Source organism: Lipotes vexillifer, unplaced genomic scaffold (genome assembly GCF_000442215.2).
Source record: "Lipotes vexillifer unplaced genomic scaffold, Lipotes_vexillifer_v1.1 scaffold629, whole genome shotgun sequence".
NCBI classification, from domain to species: Eukaryota; Metazoa; Chordata; class Mammalia; order Artiodactyla; family Lipotidae; genus Lipotes; species Lipotes vexillifer.
Genome location: NW_006774188.1, coordinates 741,203 through 758,158, shown reverse-complemented (window position 1 = coordinate 758,158; position 16,956 = coordinate 741,203). Strand labels below are relative to the sequence as shown.

The 16,956-nt window shown below is 38.1% G+C and overlaps 2 protein-coding genes across 4 annotated transcripts in view; both read left to right on the top strand.

Annotated features, from left to right (window-relative positions):
* The window catches only part of GPHN (gephyrin), a 618,338-nt gene extending 617,050 nt beyond the window's left edge, over window positions 1-1,288 (top strand). For 2 of the 3 annotated variants that reach the window (XM_007449022.1, XM_007449020.1), the window contains one exon: window positions 255-1,288. In XM_007449022.1, the coding sequence (XP_007449084.1) occupies window positions 255-388 (134 nt within the window). In that variant the 3' untranslated portion in view covers window positions 389-1,288. The remainder of the gene's footprint in view (window positions 1-254) is intronic. The other variant, XM_007449021.1, reaches the window with a different exon arrangement.
* Window positions 1,289-9,569: 8,281 nt separating this feature from the next.
* GARIN2 (golgi associated RAB2 interactor family member 2) overlaps window positions 9,570-16,956 on the top strand; it is a 35,954-nt gene continuing 28,567 nt past the window's right edge. The window contains exons 1-2 of the mRNA XM_007449019.1: window positions 9,570-9,696; window positions 14,110-14,114. The gene's annotated coding sequence lies outside the window, so the exon portion shown is untranslated. The remainder of the gene's footprint in view (window positions 9,697-14,109; window positions 14,115-16,956) is intronic.

Below are 16,956 nucleotides of genomic sequence, written 5' to 3'. Positions count from 1 at the left end.
CCACAATGCTGTAAAATTTTGGTTTTGTTCTTTTAAGCAGTAATTTGTAATGTTTATTTTTAAAGTTCAGTGAGAAGGTAGTAGGATACAGTAGCAAGGTTACCTGAAAAAGGTACTGGGAAGTCTGATCATCTCTCTTCCTCCTGAAGACCTGTGTTTCTGTTCATCAGTTTTTATTCTGAAAAGGACTGCAAGGGCTGCGCATGCATACACCATGACGCTGATGCTGCTGTAATGAGAGTATTTCCTCCTAGGTAATCAGATGAGCAGCCGTCTGATGAGCATGCGCAGCGCCAACGGATTATTGATGCTTCCTCCAAAGACAGAGCAGTACGTGGAGCTCCACAAGGGCGAGGTGGTGGACGTCATGGTCATCGGACGGCTATGATGGTCACCAGCGGGAGAAAGCTTTGATGCATGTCTACATACCATTGACTGTATCCTGTAATATGCAACGGCACAGCTAGTTTTTCTGATTTGGATAAAAGTTGATCTGTATGGTCAACATCTTTTTTTTTTTTTTGGTCAACATCTTGAACTATATTTCAAAAGAATTTAAATACCTTTTAAAGAAAAAAACACCTAAAAATAAATCTTAACAGACAACTCTATTCTGATTATATCAAAGCAAATTTTTCCTTTCTTGCAAATTGCTTTGTGTGTTCAATGCTAGGTCTGATAGCGATAGCTTTTAGTAGACAGCAGTAGGTGCCTGCAGAACTTGTGTTTTTCTCATCTTTAAAATACAACTACTTATGCTCTTAAATCAAGGCTGTCTGCTTATTTATACTAGCGTAGGCAACACTTGGATTTCCCTTCCTAGTATGCTTCATAACCGCTTTACAGAGAGCTTTTGCTTGTTCTTTATCATGTATCTCGTGTTTATGTGCACAGTGCCAAACAAAGAGTGACTGGGTGGTGGCCCTGCCCTGCCTCAAGGAGAACCATCCCCGCAGAGCATTCGGGGGTGGGGGGGCCTCGCATCCCAGTAGCCTCATGGCACAGTACTCTTGGGCAGTAACTGGATACCTTTTATTTGAACAAACAAACTGGGGTGGGGGGGAATGCTTCCTTAAGTGCTGACAGCCTTTTTAACCAATACATTTAAAATTGTACAGAATAAAAAATAAAAGCAAAGACTGATCTTGTACAGATATTAGTGTTACCAGCATTCATGTGGAAATCAAGAGCAAAGAAAAAACAATGTTAAACAACTCTGTACCATAACATTTTCTGTAATGATACTGAAACTTAATGAATAAAAAAAATCCTCGATCATTATTTAAAATCCAGTGTGTGTTGGCCTTGTTAATAAAAAAAAGAGAAGATTGTTATGCCATTCTGATGGGGTTCTGCCTGGATAAAAGGAATAGTTAAGATGGCTTAGCAAGGTTAAGTGGTATAAAGGAGATTTTTTAAAATATAATCTATATTTTACTGTAGCATTTGTGCAAATACAGATTAGAAAGTAGGAGAGAACCTGTAGTTGGTCTGGTCTTTCCAGTCATAGCTGGAGAATAGCAAGCAAATTTAGAGGAAAGATAGTTGATAATTTAGAAAAAAACTACATTTTTATTTCAGATGTCATAAAAACAAATTTCAAACATCTACAGTTCCTTGGAATAGAGGGGGAAAATAAGTAATGAACCATACAATGGCAGATGAGTACCTGGACATTTTTTTTTATCATGTTTGGAAGTGAAAAATGGGAAAAATCTGTACTGACTATAGAAAATACAGTTGAAATATATGCTATCCACAATGGCTTCTTTAATAAAAACTTAGGGGCACTTTCCAAACAGTGGTAACAGGGGACATTAAATATGCTATAGAGTACTTAGTAAAGCAAACAACAAAAACTAGCCTACTAGTAGACAAGGTGCCAAATGATGGTAATGAAAAAAGCCAATTTGTAAACAATAAATATTTGATACTTATACTTGATATTTCCAAAGTTGAAAATAAAATGTTCTATATTTTAAATTTAGTTTATATGTTCAATTAAAGAAGATAAGGTTAATTAATAGAGGTCAAATGAAAGCTCATGCAAGGAGTTCTTTACCTACATTCATCCAAGAAATATTTATTAAGCATATACTGTGTGCCTGAGTCCAAGGTACATCATGCTATACTATTTACAAGAATGAATAGGGATAATTGCTAACATTACAGTCCATCAAGGAAGATTAAAAAAACATGTGCAAGTAAGCATACTATTTGATATGTTTGATATTTGATAATAACATGGTAGAATGTGTAAAATGTGATAAATGCTGTAATTCAGATTAAAGAGTTGGAGGAGTTCAAATGAGAACCTTCTACAAGGTAAGATTTCAAGGAGTAAGAAATTTTAGTGGGTCTTGAAGTCAAGGTGGAATTTTAAAGGTGATAATGCAGGAAGAAGGGTATTCTAGAAACAGAATGTACAATTAATAATAATTGTTATTTTTATTATAGAATTTAAGATCCACAAGGGCAATGATTTTTGTTTGTTTTGTTTACTGATATTATCCCCAAATCCTTAGAGTTCCTGGCATATGTGCATATGGATAGGCAAAAGTAAATATTTGTTCCATGAAACATTATACAGAGCTTACCAGGCACTTTTCTAAGCACTTTTCATATGTTTAATTTTCACAACAACCCTGTAAGTGTTATTATTCCTATTATAGATGAGGAAACTGAGGCAGAGAGAGGTTGAGGAAACTGAGGCACAGAGAGGTTAAGAAACTTGTCCAGGGTGACACAGCTAATAAAAGGAGGAGCCAGGATTCAAACTTAACAATCTGGCTTCAGAGTCCATATTCCCAAACACTAAGCCATAGAAACAGAAAATTGATACATTTGTAAGACCAAAAAAGTACATGTTTGAGGCCCAAACTATGAACTTCTTGAATACCAGGGTAAGGAGTCTAGATTTATTCTAGAGACAATTAAACCATTAGAGATTCTTGATCAGGGAAGTATTAGGATCATTTTTGGGGGGAAAAAAATGCTCTGGCAGCATTGAATAGGATAGACTGGACTGGGGAAAAACTGAAGAGAGACACCAATTAAGAAGTGATCATTATTGTGCAGGTGAGGGGTGATAATAGCCTTAACCATAATGCTAGAGGGGTAATGGTGATAGGAAGGTCATGACATCTGAGTGTGCCTCTGGACCTAAAAAATGGAAAGAATTTTATGACTGATTACAAGTGTTGGAAAGGAAGTTAGACGAATAAGAGATGATTCAAAGTCTTTAGTCTTGGCTGACTGAGAACATGTTCAACAAGAAACAAAAAAAAAGAAAGTCAGAAACATGGATTTTGTGGAGGAGCTGGTAAGTTTAGACATGTGTTTGAGATGTCAGAGGGGCCCTAAGGTAGCCATGTCCTGTTGGCATTTGAAAGTATAGGTTAGGAGTTCACAGAAGAGATACAGGCTGAATATAACATTGGGGATCCTTCACATGAAGGTAGTATTTGAAACGTAAGGGTAGATAGGAAAGATTATTAAGGAAGGACTTGCCAAGAAAAGAGGACAGAGCCTTGGGAAGCACCTCATTTTGGAGTGTTGGAGGAAAAAGCCATGGATGTAATGAAATGAAGAGCAGTTTGTAGAAGAGAAGAAACAGGGTACTGCAGTGTCCCAGAACAAGGGAGGGGAGTTTCAAGAAGGAAAGATAACCAACTGTCAAAAATAAATGTCACGAAGAATGAGGGCTCAAAAGAATGTATTGATCAGGCAATCATTTGTGAGCTGCAGGAGTGCAATTTCAAATAATGGGTTGAAGGCAATAGCCAGATAGCAAAATAGAAACCGTGACTATGAAATATTTGGAACTTGGGCATGAGGAAAGAAAGATAGACACAGGATGGTAGCTTGAACCGTTAACAAGATGAAGAAAAGATTTTTGTTTGAAAAACAATAGTAGTGGGCATATTAAACATTTGAGAGTGAGGTTCCAGATGGGGAAAGGAGAAGAGGAAGGAAGGGCTGGATTAAAGGACACTGATGGCCCAGTTAGGCTGGAGAAGTAAAGGAACATTTTTCTTTCTGAATTAGAAAAGGGAAAAAAAATAAAATATGAACACATTTGAGGTAGATTCAAGGGAAATTTAATTTAAAACTTAAGGGTCAATAAAATGGTTCTACTCGGCACAGTGAAAGTCAACGTCATGTAATCTATTTGCATTATTTGACCAAAATTATTTTAAAATTATGTATGTATGATGTATTACAATTCTTTGTCTTAGTAGTTGGTGTTTCAATAAAAGATTATAAGGTGTTTTTAGATTCTTGCTTATAGCTGTGTGGAAGTTAAGCAATTCCTTTTTTTCATGTTTGTTTGTTTTTTCTTATGATTATACAAGCAGTACATACTTATCCACCAAAGTCTACAGCAAGACTGCCACCCCCACAAAATTGACAGACTCTCTGCCCAGACACCCAGCCCCTTCTGTAGGTCACAAAGAAGTGCTCGACCCTCTTTTGTCAAGGACCCCACCTTTCTGCCCAAGCCCTATACTCTGCTCTATCTAACCTATAGTGTCACCTCTCCCTGCTTACATGCTTTCCCATCAGCTTTATACAGCCTTAAAATTCTCCTATGTCCTAAAAACAAAAATGAAAACCTCCCTTAGCCCACTGCCTACCCATAGCAATTACCCAGTCTTTCTTGTTCCCTTCAGAGCTTGACTTTCAGAAAGAATTGTGTATATTTATTTATGTAGTTAACCATTTCTGGGGTTCTTCATTCTTTGGTGTGGATCCACATTTCCATCTGGTATCATTTTTCTGTTGCCTGAAGGAGTTCCTTTAAAATTGTTGTGTGGGTCCGCTGGTGATATATTCTTTAAGCTTTTGCATGTCTGAAAAAGTATTTGTTTTGCTTTTGTTTTTGAGAGAGATTTTTGCTGTGTATAGAACTCCAGGTTTATAGTGTTTTCCTTTCATTACTTTAAAGATGGCTCTCTTTTTGCTTGCATTGTTTCCAATGAGAAATCTGCTGTCATCCTTATCTTTGTTCCTCTGTACATAGCATATATTTTTTCTCTGGCTGCTCTTAAGACTTTTTTCTTTGTCATTGTTTTTGATCAGTTTGATCATGACGTGTGTTGGTGCAGTTTATTGAGGTTGAGGTTTATTGAGCTTCTTGGATCTATGGATTTATCATTTTCATCATGTTTGTAAAGTTTTCAGTTATTTCTTTAAATACTTTTTCTGTTTGCCCCACTCTCTTCTCTCTTTCAGATACTCCAGTTATCTGCACATGAGCGAACTTGAAATTGTCCCACAGTTCACAGATGCTCTTAATTTGGGGGGGACTCTTTTTCTCATTGTGTCTTTCATTTTGGATGGGCTCTATTGCTATGCTTTAAGTTCACTACTCTTTTCTTCTGCAATGTCTAATCTACTATTAATCCTATCGAGTGCAATTCTCATCTTAGACATTGTAGTTTTTATTTTATTGAAGTATAGTTGATTTACAATATTGCATTAGTTTCAGGTGTACAGCATAGTGAATCAGGTGTGGGTTTTTGCAGATTATATTTCATTATAGGTTATTACAAGATATTGAATATAATTCCCTGTGCTATGGTAAATCCTTGTAAGCAGTTCCTTTTTAACCTGCTTTCTTGGTTCTGTGCTTTGGTTGTTTCAAATCATGTAACACACAATGAAAAAAAGAATATAAGCAGATTACATTTACCAAGTAAATGCTATTAAGTGATGTTGCATGTTACAGCAAGTGGGTTCTTTGGATGGCTTTTGTTTTTTAAATTATTTGCTAACCAAAAAAACTTTGATCTAACCCATAACCAACTCTTGATCTTCATGAAACCCTAATAGGTAAGTCATTATTATTCCTAATTATAGAAAGTAGGGATTTATGTACATACAGAATTCAAAGCAAATAAATTATGTATCTTATTATCCCAATGATGATGGGTGGATCTATGTTAAATAATACATTGTATTCTAACAGGCTTATAAGAAGTGTTGAGCTCAACTGTCTATAACAGAGTTACATCATTATAGAGTTCATTTATAACTTGGCCTAGAACCAAGAGGTTAAAAAGTTGCTCAATTCTGGCCATTTTGTATGGTCAGTTAGCAATATGTCTCCTGTAGTCTTTTGTAATAATTCAATAATTTATTTAACAAGCATATATTAAGTTCCTACAGTATGCAAGGCTCCATGCTAGGCCCTGAGGATACAGTGATGAGTGAGACCAAGACTCATATCCAAGTGGAGACAGATTATGAGAAAGCAAAACAAAAAATTTTTTTTGAAATACAGATTATGAAAAGTCTATGAAGAAAATCCTATTATAGTTAGAGAGTAACTGGATGGAGCCCTAAATCATATTCAGTTGTGTAAGATCCAGCCATTAAGAAAGGCAGAAATTACACTAAGAGACTTTAGCGTAACAATAAGTTAAATCTGTGTTGGAGATCTGGAAAAGCACAAAAGAAACATGGAAATGTCAGAGATAATAACTATAGAAAGCAGATACCACAAAAGACTAGGGCTGGGAGATGGGAGGAAGAGGTTAGAATTATCAGAATCTGGAAGCTCAGAGGTCAGACCTCTTGGAGCTAGGACTCAACCCTCCAAGGAAAGGGCACTGCCCAGATGCTAATTCTGAGAGTGAGGGGGGAAAATATGGCTAGAACAAGTTGCCATTACCAGGGTGACAGAGAGAATCAAGAAGCAATCAGGAACGAACGCAAGTCCCTTCACTCCCTCTGCTTTCCGAGTTCCCTGTAGTCTAATACAGCCTATTGTTGAACCTAACAGGAAGCCAGCTGGCAAAAAAAAAAAAAAAAAATGTCATTAGCTGAGTTCCAGCCCCAGCACCACAATGTAGAATGCAATGGTGGATTTAGAGCTGAGAGACAATCACTTGTCCAGGGATTGAGGAAAGGGTTCTCTAAACAGGTGACATTTGAAGTCAGATCAGAAGAATGAAAATAAGCCCTGCATGTTAAGAACTGAGAGAAGAGCATTTCAGACAGAGGAAAGGGCTTAAAGAATACAACACCAGAAAGGAGACAGAAGCATGATGAGGGAGAGGGGAGGGTTCTGAGATACAGCTGGAGAGAACTGAAGCCAGGATGCAGCCAGATCATGCTCACACATGTATAGGCTCTTGGGTGTATACTAAACACACACACACACACACACACACACATACATCCCTATGATATATGTCAAATAGTCTAAGAGCATGGGAAGCCACTGAAGGTTTAAGAAAAAAGCCTCTTATTTACTAAACACCTATTGAATACAAGGCACCATGCTAGACAAGGGCTCCTGCAAACAAGGAACTCATCCTTCCTGCCTCCTACACCTGTTCCTCTGCCTGTGTTTTGTTTCTTGGTTAATGGCACCACCATTTACCCAGTTTCCCAAACCAGAAACCTCTGAGTCACTCTTTCTTCTCACTTCCCACATCCAGTTAGTCACCAAGTTCTGTCAACTCTACTAATAGTTCCTAAATTAACCCTCTCTTTTCTAGTCCCACTGCTACCATCTTAATCTGTATGCCTCCAGAATTGCCCTCCCTGAGTCTGTCCTTCACACTGCTACCAAAGTGATCAATCCAGAGCATAAATCTCTCTGTGCTAAAACTCCTCATCAGAAAACTGCTGCAACAAATTAAGTCCAAGCCTCCAGTTAGGTTCTTTAAAGTCCTCTGTGATCTAGCCCCTCCCTCATCCACCTTCACTTTCCCCCCTCACTTAACACCTTCACTTTCCCCCCTCACTTAACACCAGATCATTTGCAGTTACCCCTTCAAAGCATGTCATTTTATGCCTCAATGCCTTGCTTAGGCTGGCTAATCTTCCAAGATTAACCTTGGACATTAACTCTTCCAGGAACTCTTCCCTAATTCCCCAAACTGGACTTTGTGCCTCTTATCTGTGCTTCCACTTATCTCTGCATCCCACTGAAATTATCTGCTTACATTACCCCTCCTCCACTTGATGGCAGAGACTGTTCACCTCTGTAGCCCCAGGAAATAGTAGGTACTCATTGCTAAACTGACCAACAGAATTGACCTTGTATAGCACTCACCAGGGAGCCAGAGACAGAACCTGGCATAAAAACTTCATATCATGCTTAGGACATGCAGTAGAGAGGACCCCATGCAGGCTTGGTATTTCTTCACTTTTTAAGATACCAGTAGCCTCGAAAAAAATAGAAGTGAGAAACGAAGAGTTTCATCAAGACATCAGAATTAGTAACACCAACATGGAAGAGATGAATCAGATTTATGCAGAAATGTACCCTGGTCCTGAGTCAGGAAGCACAGAAAATGGCAAGTGATCACAAAACAAATATGCTGAATGAAGAAAGAGCCAACGGTACTCATACAACTAGAGGAAGAATTTGTCCATCCGAAAGAGGACATTCAGGATAAAAGACAGGAAAGGGAGTGTCTGAGGCAAAAATAAAAGGAAACCCTTTGATCCTGCACATGTACAGACTGCCCTTGCCTGCAGGCTGAGCCAGTTATACATGGAGAGTTATCACCAGAGCTTGATGCCAGTAAACACTCCATGTATGCATCCAGCCCTCAACACTGCTTCTGGGAAAACTGCCTGATACACATCCTATGGGAGTGGATGCTGTGGTCTCCCTGACCCCAACACATGGTCCCACATGGAAGTTACCGTTCTTAAGGAAATAGGAACCCTATCATCCACTCAAAAACTCAGATGATATTTATTCTGAGAGACTGAATATCCTCTGGGCCCTGTCCAAAGCAAGTGTTTAAGTCTAGAATATGGTGACCCAAGTGAAGTTAATTCACTAAGGTCATGCCCCCCCAGGCCTCAGTGGTGAGTTAGCATCCCCTGGTGCCCTTCCATCCTCAAGAGCAGGGGAGGTAGTGGCTAGGCAGGTGGGCATCTGCAGCACTGGACCACAACACAAAGGTGAAGAAGGACAATCTGACAGGGAAGCCACAGAGAAAAGCAAAGACAGATAACCTAATAGTGTATCTTCGAGAGAGAACTTCAGAGAGAGAATACAATGCGTTTCTTTACATTCATTCATTCACCCAACAATTACTGAGTGCCTACTACAGCACGTGTCAGAATATACTAGAAGCTAGAGGTATGAAGATAAAGAGGCCTCTGCCCTCTAAGAATCCTACCTTCTTTTGAAGTTTTTCTTCATAGAAGCACAGAGCAGCTTAAATATGTTTAAGTCTCTGAAAATTGGGATGTAGGTAGATTGAATGATAAATTATCACTTGAATGATAAATGATAGTGTTTTCAACTTTCTCAGTATGATATCTTTTCCATGGTGATCCTATGACTAAATTGGCTTTTCTCTCCAGGGAAGCCTCTGAAAACTTCACGTGGCAACCAGAACTACTGCTCCTGAGCTGTGCAGCTCCACAGGAATGCTAGCAACACCTAACCCCAGGGTTAGGGGCTGACCTTCAGGTCTGCTCCTTCCCAGCATTCTTCTCTTACTTCAGAGACTATGTCAGCACATTATGATGGAGGAGCCTTAGAACAATGCCCAGGGAAGTCTGGCCTCCGGTGCTGCTTTTACTAAGTGGTAAGTTGCCTGCCCAGTAGACTGAAAACACCTGCCAAAGAAATGTGAAAAGAGTTGGAAACGTGCTATTTGGAGACTATTCTAGTACACATCCAGGAGATCTCCAGAGATCTGTTTCATCCTCACCTCTATGTAAGTGACTGTCTGCCTACTGCAACTTTGGTGTGAACCTGAGAGAGAAGGAAAGGATAGTTCAATGAATTCTCATAATTCGAGGGCAAAATGTCTATTCTTTTTCCACCTTCCCCTTTTCCTTAAAGTTTCATTTCCTTCTAGTTTCAACCAGAACAAGCAAGAAATCTCCGAGACTTAACACCTGGTTACTGAATTTCTTTTTCTTAAAAATAGTTTCATTGAGAGTTTCTTTGAAAACAAGTTTTCTGATGATTTTTATATTTCAATTTTTCAAACTTTCTTCCATAAGTGACTGAATTGAATGAATTTATGGAAATATGGTCATTTTAAATTATTCAAATGAGAGAGAAGATCTAGAACACAGGGCTTTTCTGTTCAAAGCTAAAAGGTTAGCTGGGGCCCCATTGTCAGAAGAGAGGGAGGCCCTAACAGTTATATCTTCTCTAACGTTCAACCAGAATTGCAACCTACGACTGTGATGGACCAATACTAAAAATAAGTTTACTGCTGTGTTAAAATCTTAGAAAAAAAACTAACTAAATGCTATGCTTCAGAGTGCTATACAAAGAACTAACCTCCAAGGTCCAAGTATCACAGAGACCAGTTCTAATGAGTGACAGGTAAACCCCATCATTCAAGAGCTTTCACATCATTATGGAAATAACACAACAAAAGAAAAAGACAAGAGAAACTATGTGGTAGGTATATGGGTGTTCAGTATAGAATTTTTTCAGCTTTATTATAGCTTTGAAAATGTTTTATCATAAAATATCAGTGCAGGGAAAGTTACATGGAAGTGGTATTATTTTCAGGACATTTATAGACACCCTCTCTGATTTCAGTGGTCAGAAAAGCCAATGAAAACACTTGCATGCTAGCTCCCAGACTTTCACTCTCTCCCCTTCCCAATTTCCATTAAAACTCAAGCTGTTGAGAAGGACCTTCAAGATGGTGGAGGAGTGAGATGTGGAGATCACCTTCCTCCCCACAATGCATCAGAAATACATCTACATGTGGAACAACTCCTACAGAACACCCACTGAATGCTGGCAGAAGACCTCAGACTTCCCAAAATCCTTGTGGCTGACAGGTCTTGGTGCTCTGGCCTGGTGTTAGGCCTGTGCCTCTGAGGTGGGAGAGCCAAGTTCAGGACATTGAACCACCAGAGACCTCCCGGCTCCACATAATATCAAATGGCGAAAGCTCTCTCACAGATCTCTATCTCAATGCTAGGACCCAGCTCCACTCAACAACCAGCAAGCTACAGTGCTGGACACCCTATGCCAATCAACTAGCAAGACAGAAACACAACCCCACCCATTAGCAGAGAGGCTGCCTAAAATCATAATAAGGTCACAGACACCCCCAAAACACACCACTGGATGTGGTCCTGCCCACCAGAAAGACGAGATCCAGCCTTATCCAACAGAACACAGGCACTAGTTCCCTCCACCAGGAAGCCTAAACAACCAACTGAACCAACCTTAGCTACTGGGGGCAGACACCAGAAACAACGGGAACTACAAACCGGCAGCCTGAGAAAAGGAGACCCCAAACACAGTAAGTTAAGCAAAATGAGAAGACAGAGAAACACACAGCACATAAAGGAGCAAGGTGAAAACCCAACAGACCAAAAACATGAAGAGGAAATAGGCAGTCTACCTGAAAAAGAATTCAGGGTAATGATAGTAAAGATGATCGAAAATCTTGGAAATAGAATGGAGAAAATACAAGAAACATTTAACAATGACCTAGAAGAACTAAAGAGCAAACAAACAATGATGAACAACACAATAAATGAAATTAAAAATTCTCTAGATGGAATCAATAGCAGAATAACTGAGGCAGAAGAACGGATAAGTGACCTGGAAGATAAAATAGTGGAAATAACTATGGCAGAGCAGAATAAAGAAAAAAGAATGAAAAGAATTAAGGACAGTCTTAGAGACTTCTGGAACAACATTAAGTGCACCAACATTCGAATTATAGGGGTCCCAGAAGAAGAAGAGGAAAAGAAAGGGACTGAGAAAATATTTGAAGAGATTATAGTTGAAAACTTCCCTAATATGGGAAAGGAAATAGTTAATCAACTCCACGAAGTGCAGAGAGTCCCATACAGGATAAATCCAAGGAGAAACACGCCAAGATACATAATAATCAAACTATCAAAAATTAAATAAAAAGAAAAAAATATTAAAAGCAGCAAGGGAAAAACAACAAATAACTTACAAGAGAATCCCCATAAGGTTAACAGCTGATCTTTCAACAGAAACTCTGCAAGCCAGAAGGGAGTGGCAGGACATATTTAAAGTGATGAAAGGGAAAAACCTACAACCAAGATTACTCTACCCAGGAAGGATCTCATTCAGATTCAATGGAGAAATTAAAACCTTTACAGACAAGCAAAAGCTAAGAGAATTCAGCACCACCAAACCAGCTTTACAACAAATGCTGAAGGAACTTCTCTAGGCAGGAAACACAAGAGAAGGAAAAGACCCACAATAGCAAACCCAAAACAATTAAGAAAATGGTAATAGGAACATACATATCCATAATTACCTTAAATGTAAATAGATTAAATGCTCCAACCAAAGGACATAGACAGGCAGAATGGATACAAAAGCAAGACCCGTATATATGCTGTCTACAAGAGACCCACTTCAGACCTAGGGACACATACAGACTGAAAGTGAGGGGGGAAATGATATTTCATGCAAATGGAAATCAAAAGAAAGCTGGAGTAGGAATTCTTATATCAGACAAAATAGACTTTAAAATAAAGACTGTTACAAGAGACAAAGAAGGACTCTACATAATGATCAATGGATCAATCCAAGAAGAAGATATAACAATTGTAAATATTTATGCACCCAACATAGGAGCACCTCAATACATAAGGCAAATGCTAACAGCCATAAAAGGGGAAATCGACAGTAGCACAGTCATAGTAGGGGACTTTAACACCCCACTTTCACCAGTGGACAGATAATCCAAAATGAAAATAAATAAGGAAACACAAGCTTTAAATGACACATTAAACAAGATGGACTTAATTGATATTTTTAGGACATTCCATCCAAAAACAACAGAATACACTTTCTTCTCAAGTGCTCATGGAACATTCTCCAGGATAGATCATATCTTGGGCCACAAATCAAGCCTTGGTAAATTTAAGAAAATTGAAATCATATCAAGTATCTTTTCTGACCACAACACTATGAGACTAGATATCAATTACAGAAAAAAATCTGTAAAAAAACATGGAGGCTAACATGGAGGCTAAACAATACACTACTTAATAACCAAGAGATCACTGAAGAAATCAAAAAATACCCAGAAACAAATGACAATGAAAACACGATGACCCAAAACCTGTGGGAGGCAGCAAAAGCAGTTCTAAGAGGGAAGTTGATAGCAATACAATCCTACCTCAAGAAACAAGAAACATCTCAAATAAACAACCTAACCTTATACCTAAAGCAATTAGAGAAAGAAGAACAAAAAAACCCCAAAGTTAGCAGAAGGAAAGAAATCATAAAAATCAGATCAGAAATAAATGAAAAAGAAATGAAGGAAACAATAGCAAAGATCAATAAAACTAAAAGATTGGTTCTATGAGAAGATAAACAAAATTGATAAACCATTAGCCAGACTCATCAAGAAAAGGGAAAAGACTCAACTCATTAGAATTAGAAATGAAAAAGGAGAAGTAACAACTGACACTGCAGAAATACAAAGGATCATGAGAGATCACTACAAGCAACTATATGCCAATAAAATGAACAACCTGGAAGAAATGGACAAATTCTTAGAAAAGTACAACCTTCCAAGACTGAACCAGGAAGAAATAGAAAATATAAACAGACCAATCAGAAGCACTGAAATTGAGACTGTGATTAAAAATCTTCCAACAAACAGAAGCCCAGGAACAGATGGTTTCATAGGTGAATTCTATCAAACATTTAGAGAAGAGCTAACACCTATCTGTCTCAAACTCTTCCAAAATATAGCAGAGGGAGGAACACTCCCAAACTCATTCTACAAGTCCACCATCACCCTGATACCAAAACCAGACAAAGATGTCACAAAGAAAGAAAACTACAGGCCAATATCACTGATGAACATAGATGCAAAAATCCTCAACAAAATACTAGCAAACAGAATCCAACAGCACATTAAAAGGATCATACACCATGATCAAGTGGGATTTATCCCAGGAATGCAAGGATTCTTCAATATACACAAATCAATCATATTAACAAATTGAAGGAGAAAAACCATATGATCATCTCCATAGATGTAGAAAAAGCTTTCGACAAAATTTAACACCAATTTATGATAAAAACCCTCCAGAAAGTAGGCATAGAGGGAACTTACCTCAACATAATAAAGGCCATATATGACAAACCCACAGCCAACATCGTTCTCAATGGTGAAAAACTGAAACAATTTCCTCTAAGATCAGGAACAAGACAAGGTTGTCCACTCTCACTGCTATTATTCAACATAGTTTTGGAAGTTTTAGGCACAGCAATCAGAGAAGAAAAGTAAATAAAAGGAACCCAAAACGGAAAAGAAGTAAAGCTGTCACTGTTTGCAGATGACATGATACTATACCTAGAGAATCCTAAAGATGCTACCAGAAAACTACTAGTGCTAATCAATGAATTTGGTAAAGTAGTAGGATACAGAATTAATGTACAGAAATCGCTTGCATTCCTATACACTAATGATGAAAAATCTGAAAGAGAAATTAAGGAAACACTCCCATTTACCATTGCAACAAAAAGAATAAAATACCTAGGAATAAACCTACCTAAGGAGACAAAAGACCTATATGCAGAAAACTGTAAGACACTGGTGAAAGAAATTAAAGATGATACAAACAGATGGAGAGGTATACCATGTTCTCAGATTGGAAGAATCAACATTGTGAAAATGACTATACTACCCAAAGCAATCTACAGATTTAATGCAATCCTTATCAAACTACCACGGGCATTTTTCACAGAACTAGAACAAAAAATTTCACAATTTGTATAGAAACACAAAAGACCCCAAATAGCCAAAGCAATATTGAGAAAGAAAAACGGAGCTGGAAGAATCAAGTTCCCTGACTTCAGACTATACTACAAAGCTACAGTAATCAAGACAGTATGGTACTGGCACAAAAACAGAAATATAGATCAATGGAACAGGATAGAAAGCCCAGAGATAAACCCACACACATATGGTCACCTTCTTTTTGATAAAGGAGGCAAGAATATACAGTGGAGAAAAGACAACCTCTTCAATAAGTGGTGCTGGGAAAACTGGACAGCTACATGTAAAAGAATGAAATTAGAACACTCCCTAACACCATACACAAAAATAAACTTAAAATGGATTAAAGACCTAAATGTAAGGCCAGACCCTATAAAACTCTTAGAGGAAAACATAGGCAGAACACTCTTTGACATAAATCACAGCCAGATCCTTTTTGACCCACGTCCTAGAGAAATGGAAATAAAACCAAAAGTAAACAAATGGGACCTACTGAAGCTTAAAAGCTTTTGCACAGGGAAAGAAAACATAAACCAGACAAAAAAACAACCCTCAGAATGGGAGAAAATATTTGCAAATGAAGTAACTGACAAAGGGTTAATCTCCAAAATTTACAAGCAGCTCATGCAGCTCAGTATCAAAAAAACAAACAACCCAATCCAAAAATGGGCAGAAGACCTAAATAGACATTTCTCCAAAGAAGATATACAGATTGCCAACAAACACATGAAAGAATGCTCAACATCACTAATCTTAGAGAAATGCAAATCGAAACTACAAAGCAAATCATACCAGTCAGAATGGCCATCATCAAAAAATCTACAAACAGTAAATGCTGGAGAGGGTGTGGAGAAAAGGGAACCCTCTTGCACTGTTGGTGGGAATGTAAATTGATATAGCCACTATGGAGAACAATATGGAGGTTCCTTAAAAAGCTAAAAATAGAACTACCATACCACCAAGCAATCCCACTACTGGGCATATACCCTGAGAAAACCATAATTCAAAAAGAGTCATATACCACAATGTTCATTGCAGCTCTATTTACAATAGCTAGGACATGGAAGCAACCTAAGTGTCCTTCAACAAACGAATGGTTAAAGAAGATATGGCACATATATACAATGGAATATTAGCCATAAAAAGAAATGAAATTGAGTTATTTGTAGTGAGGTGGATGGACTTAGAGTCTGTCATACAGAGTGAAGTAAGTCAGAAAGAGAAAAACAGATACTGTATGCTAACATATATATATGGAATCTAAAAAAAAAAAAATGGTTATGAAGAACCTAGGGGCAGGACAGGAATAAAGACGCAGGCGTAGAGAATGCACTTAAGGACACGGGGAGGGGAAGGGGTAAGCTGGGATGAAGTGAGAGAGTGGCATGGACTTATATACACTACCAAATGTAAAATAGATAGCTAGTGGGAAGCAGCCTCATAGCACAGGGAGATCAGCTGAGTGCTTTGTGACCACCTAGAGTGGTGGGAGGGAGATGCAAGAGGGAGGAGGTATGGGGATATATGTATATGTATAGCTGATTCACTTTGTTATAAAGCAGAAACTAACACACCATTGTAAAGCAATTATACTCCAATAAAGATGTTAAAAAAAAATAACTCAAGCTGTCAAAGGTCCAAAAATTGCCCAATAGCCAATAACCAATAACCACGTCATCATCTGCATCACAGGGTGAAGAGAACTCATAGGTACACTATTTTCAGCACTAACGGGGCCTTGGTCATTTTTGAAACATTACCCACGTGGGGAGGTCCTGGTGACATCATGAAAGTCTAGGGCAAAACTGAAGTAGTTCCATCCCTGAAATGTTACAACTCATTGCTTCCCTGTGCTCGGTTTCCCCATTAAACCACTGGCATTGGTTTCTGGTCTGTAATCAGATTTAATATGGAATCTGTTTTCTTATACTAAAAGTAGCCAAGAATGCTTCTTCAGATGAAAATTTATACTGTAATTCTGCAGAAAAGTGCAACCTGATGTAACTATCTGCTGAATTAATCTCCATTCAATGGAAACTAAAAAGAGAAAAAAATATTGAGAGTGGGGGAGAGCACTAATTAAAAGAAATAAAGGATGCAAAGAATCAGCTAGTGGTCGGATAAATTAGGGTCCATCTCAAATGGAACTAGATTCTTTTATGTTGTCCTTGCTCTGCAACACACAAAAAACCTTTCTCTATAATATCACTCT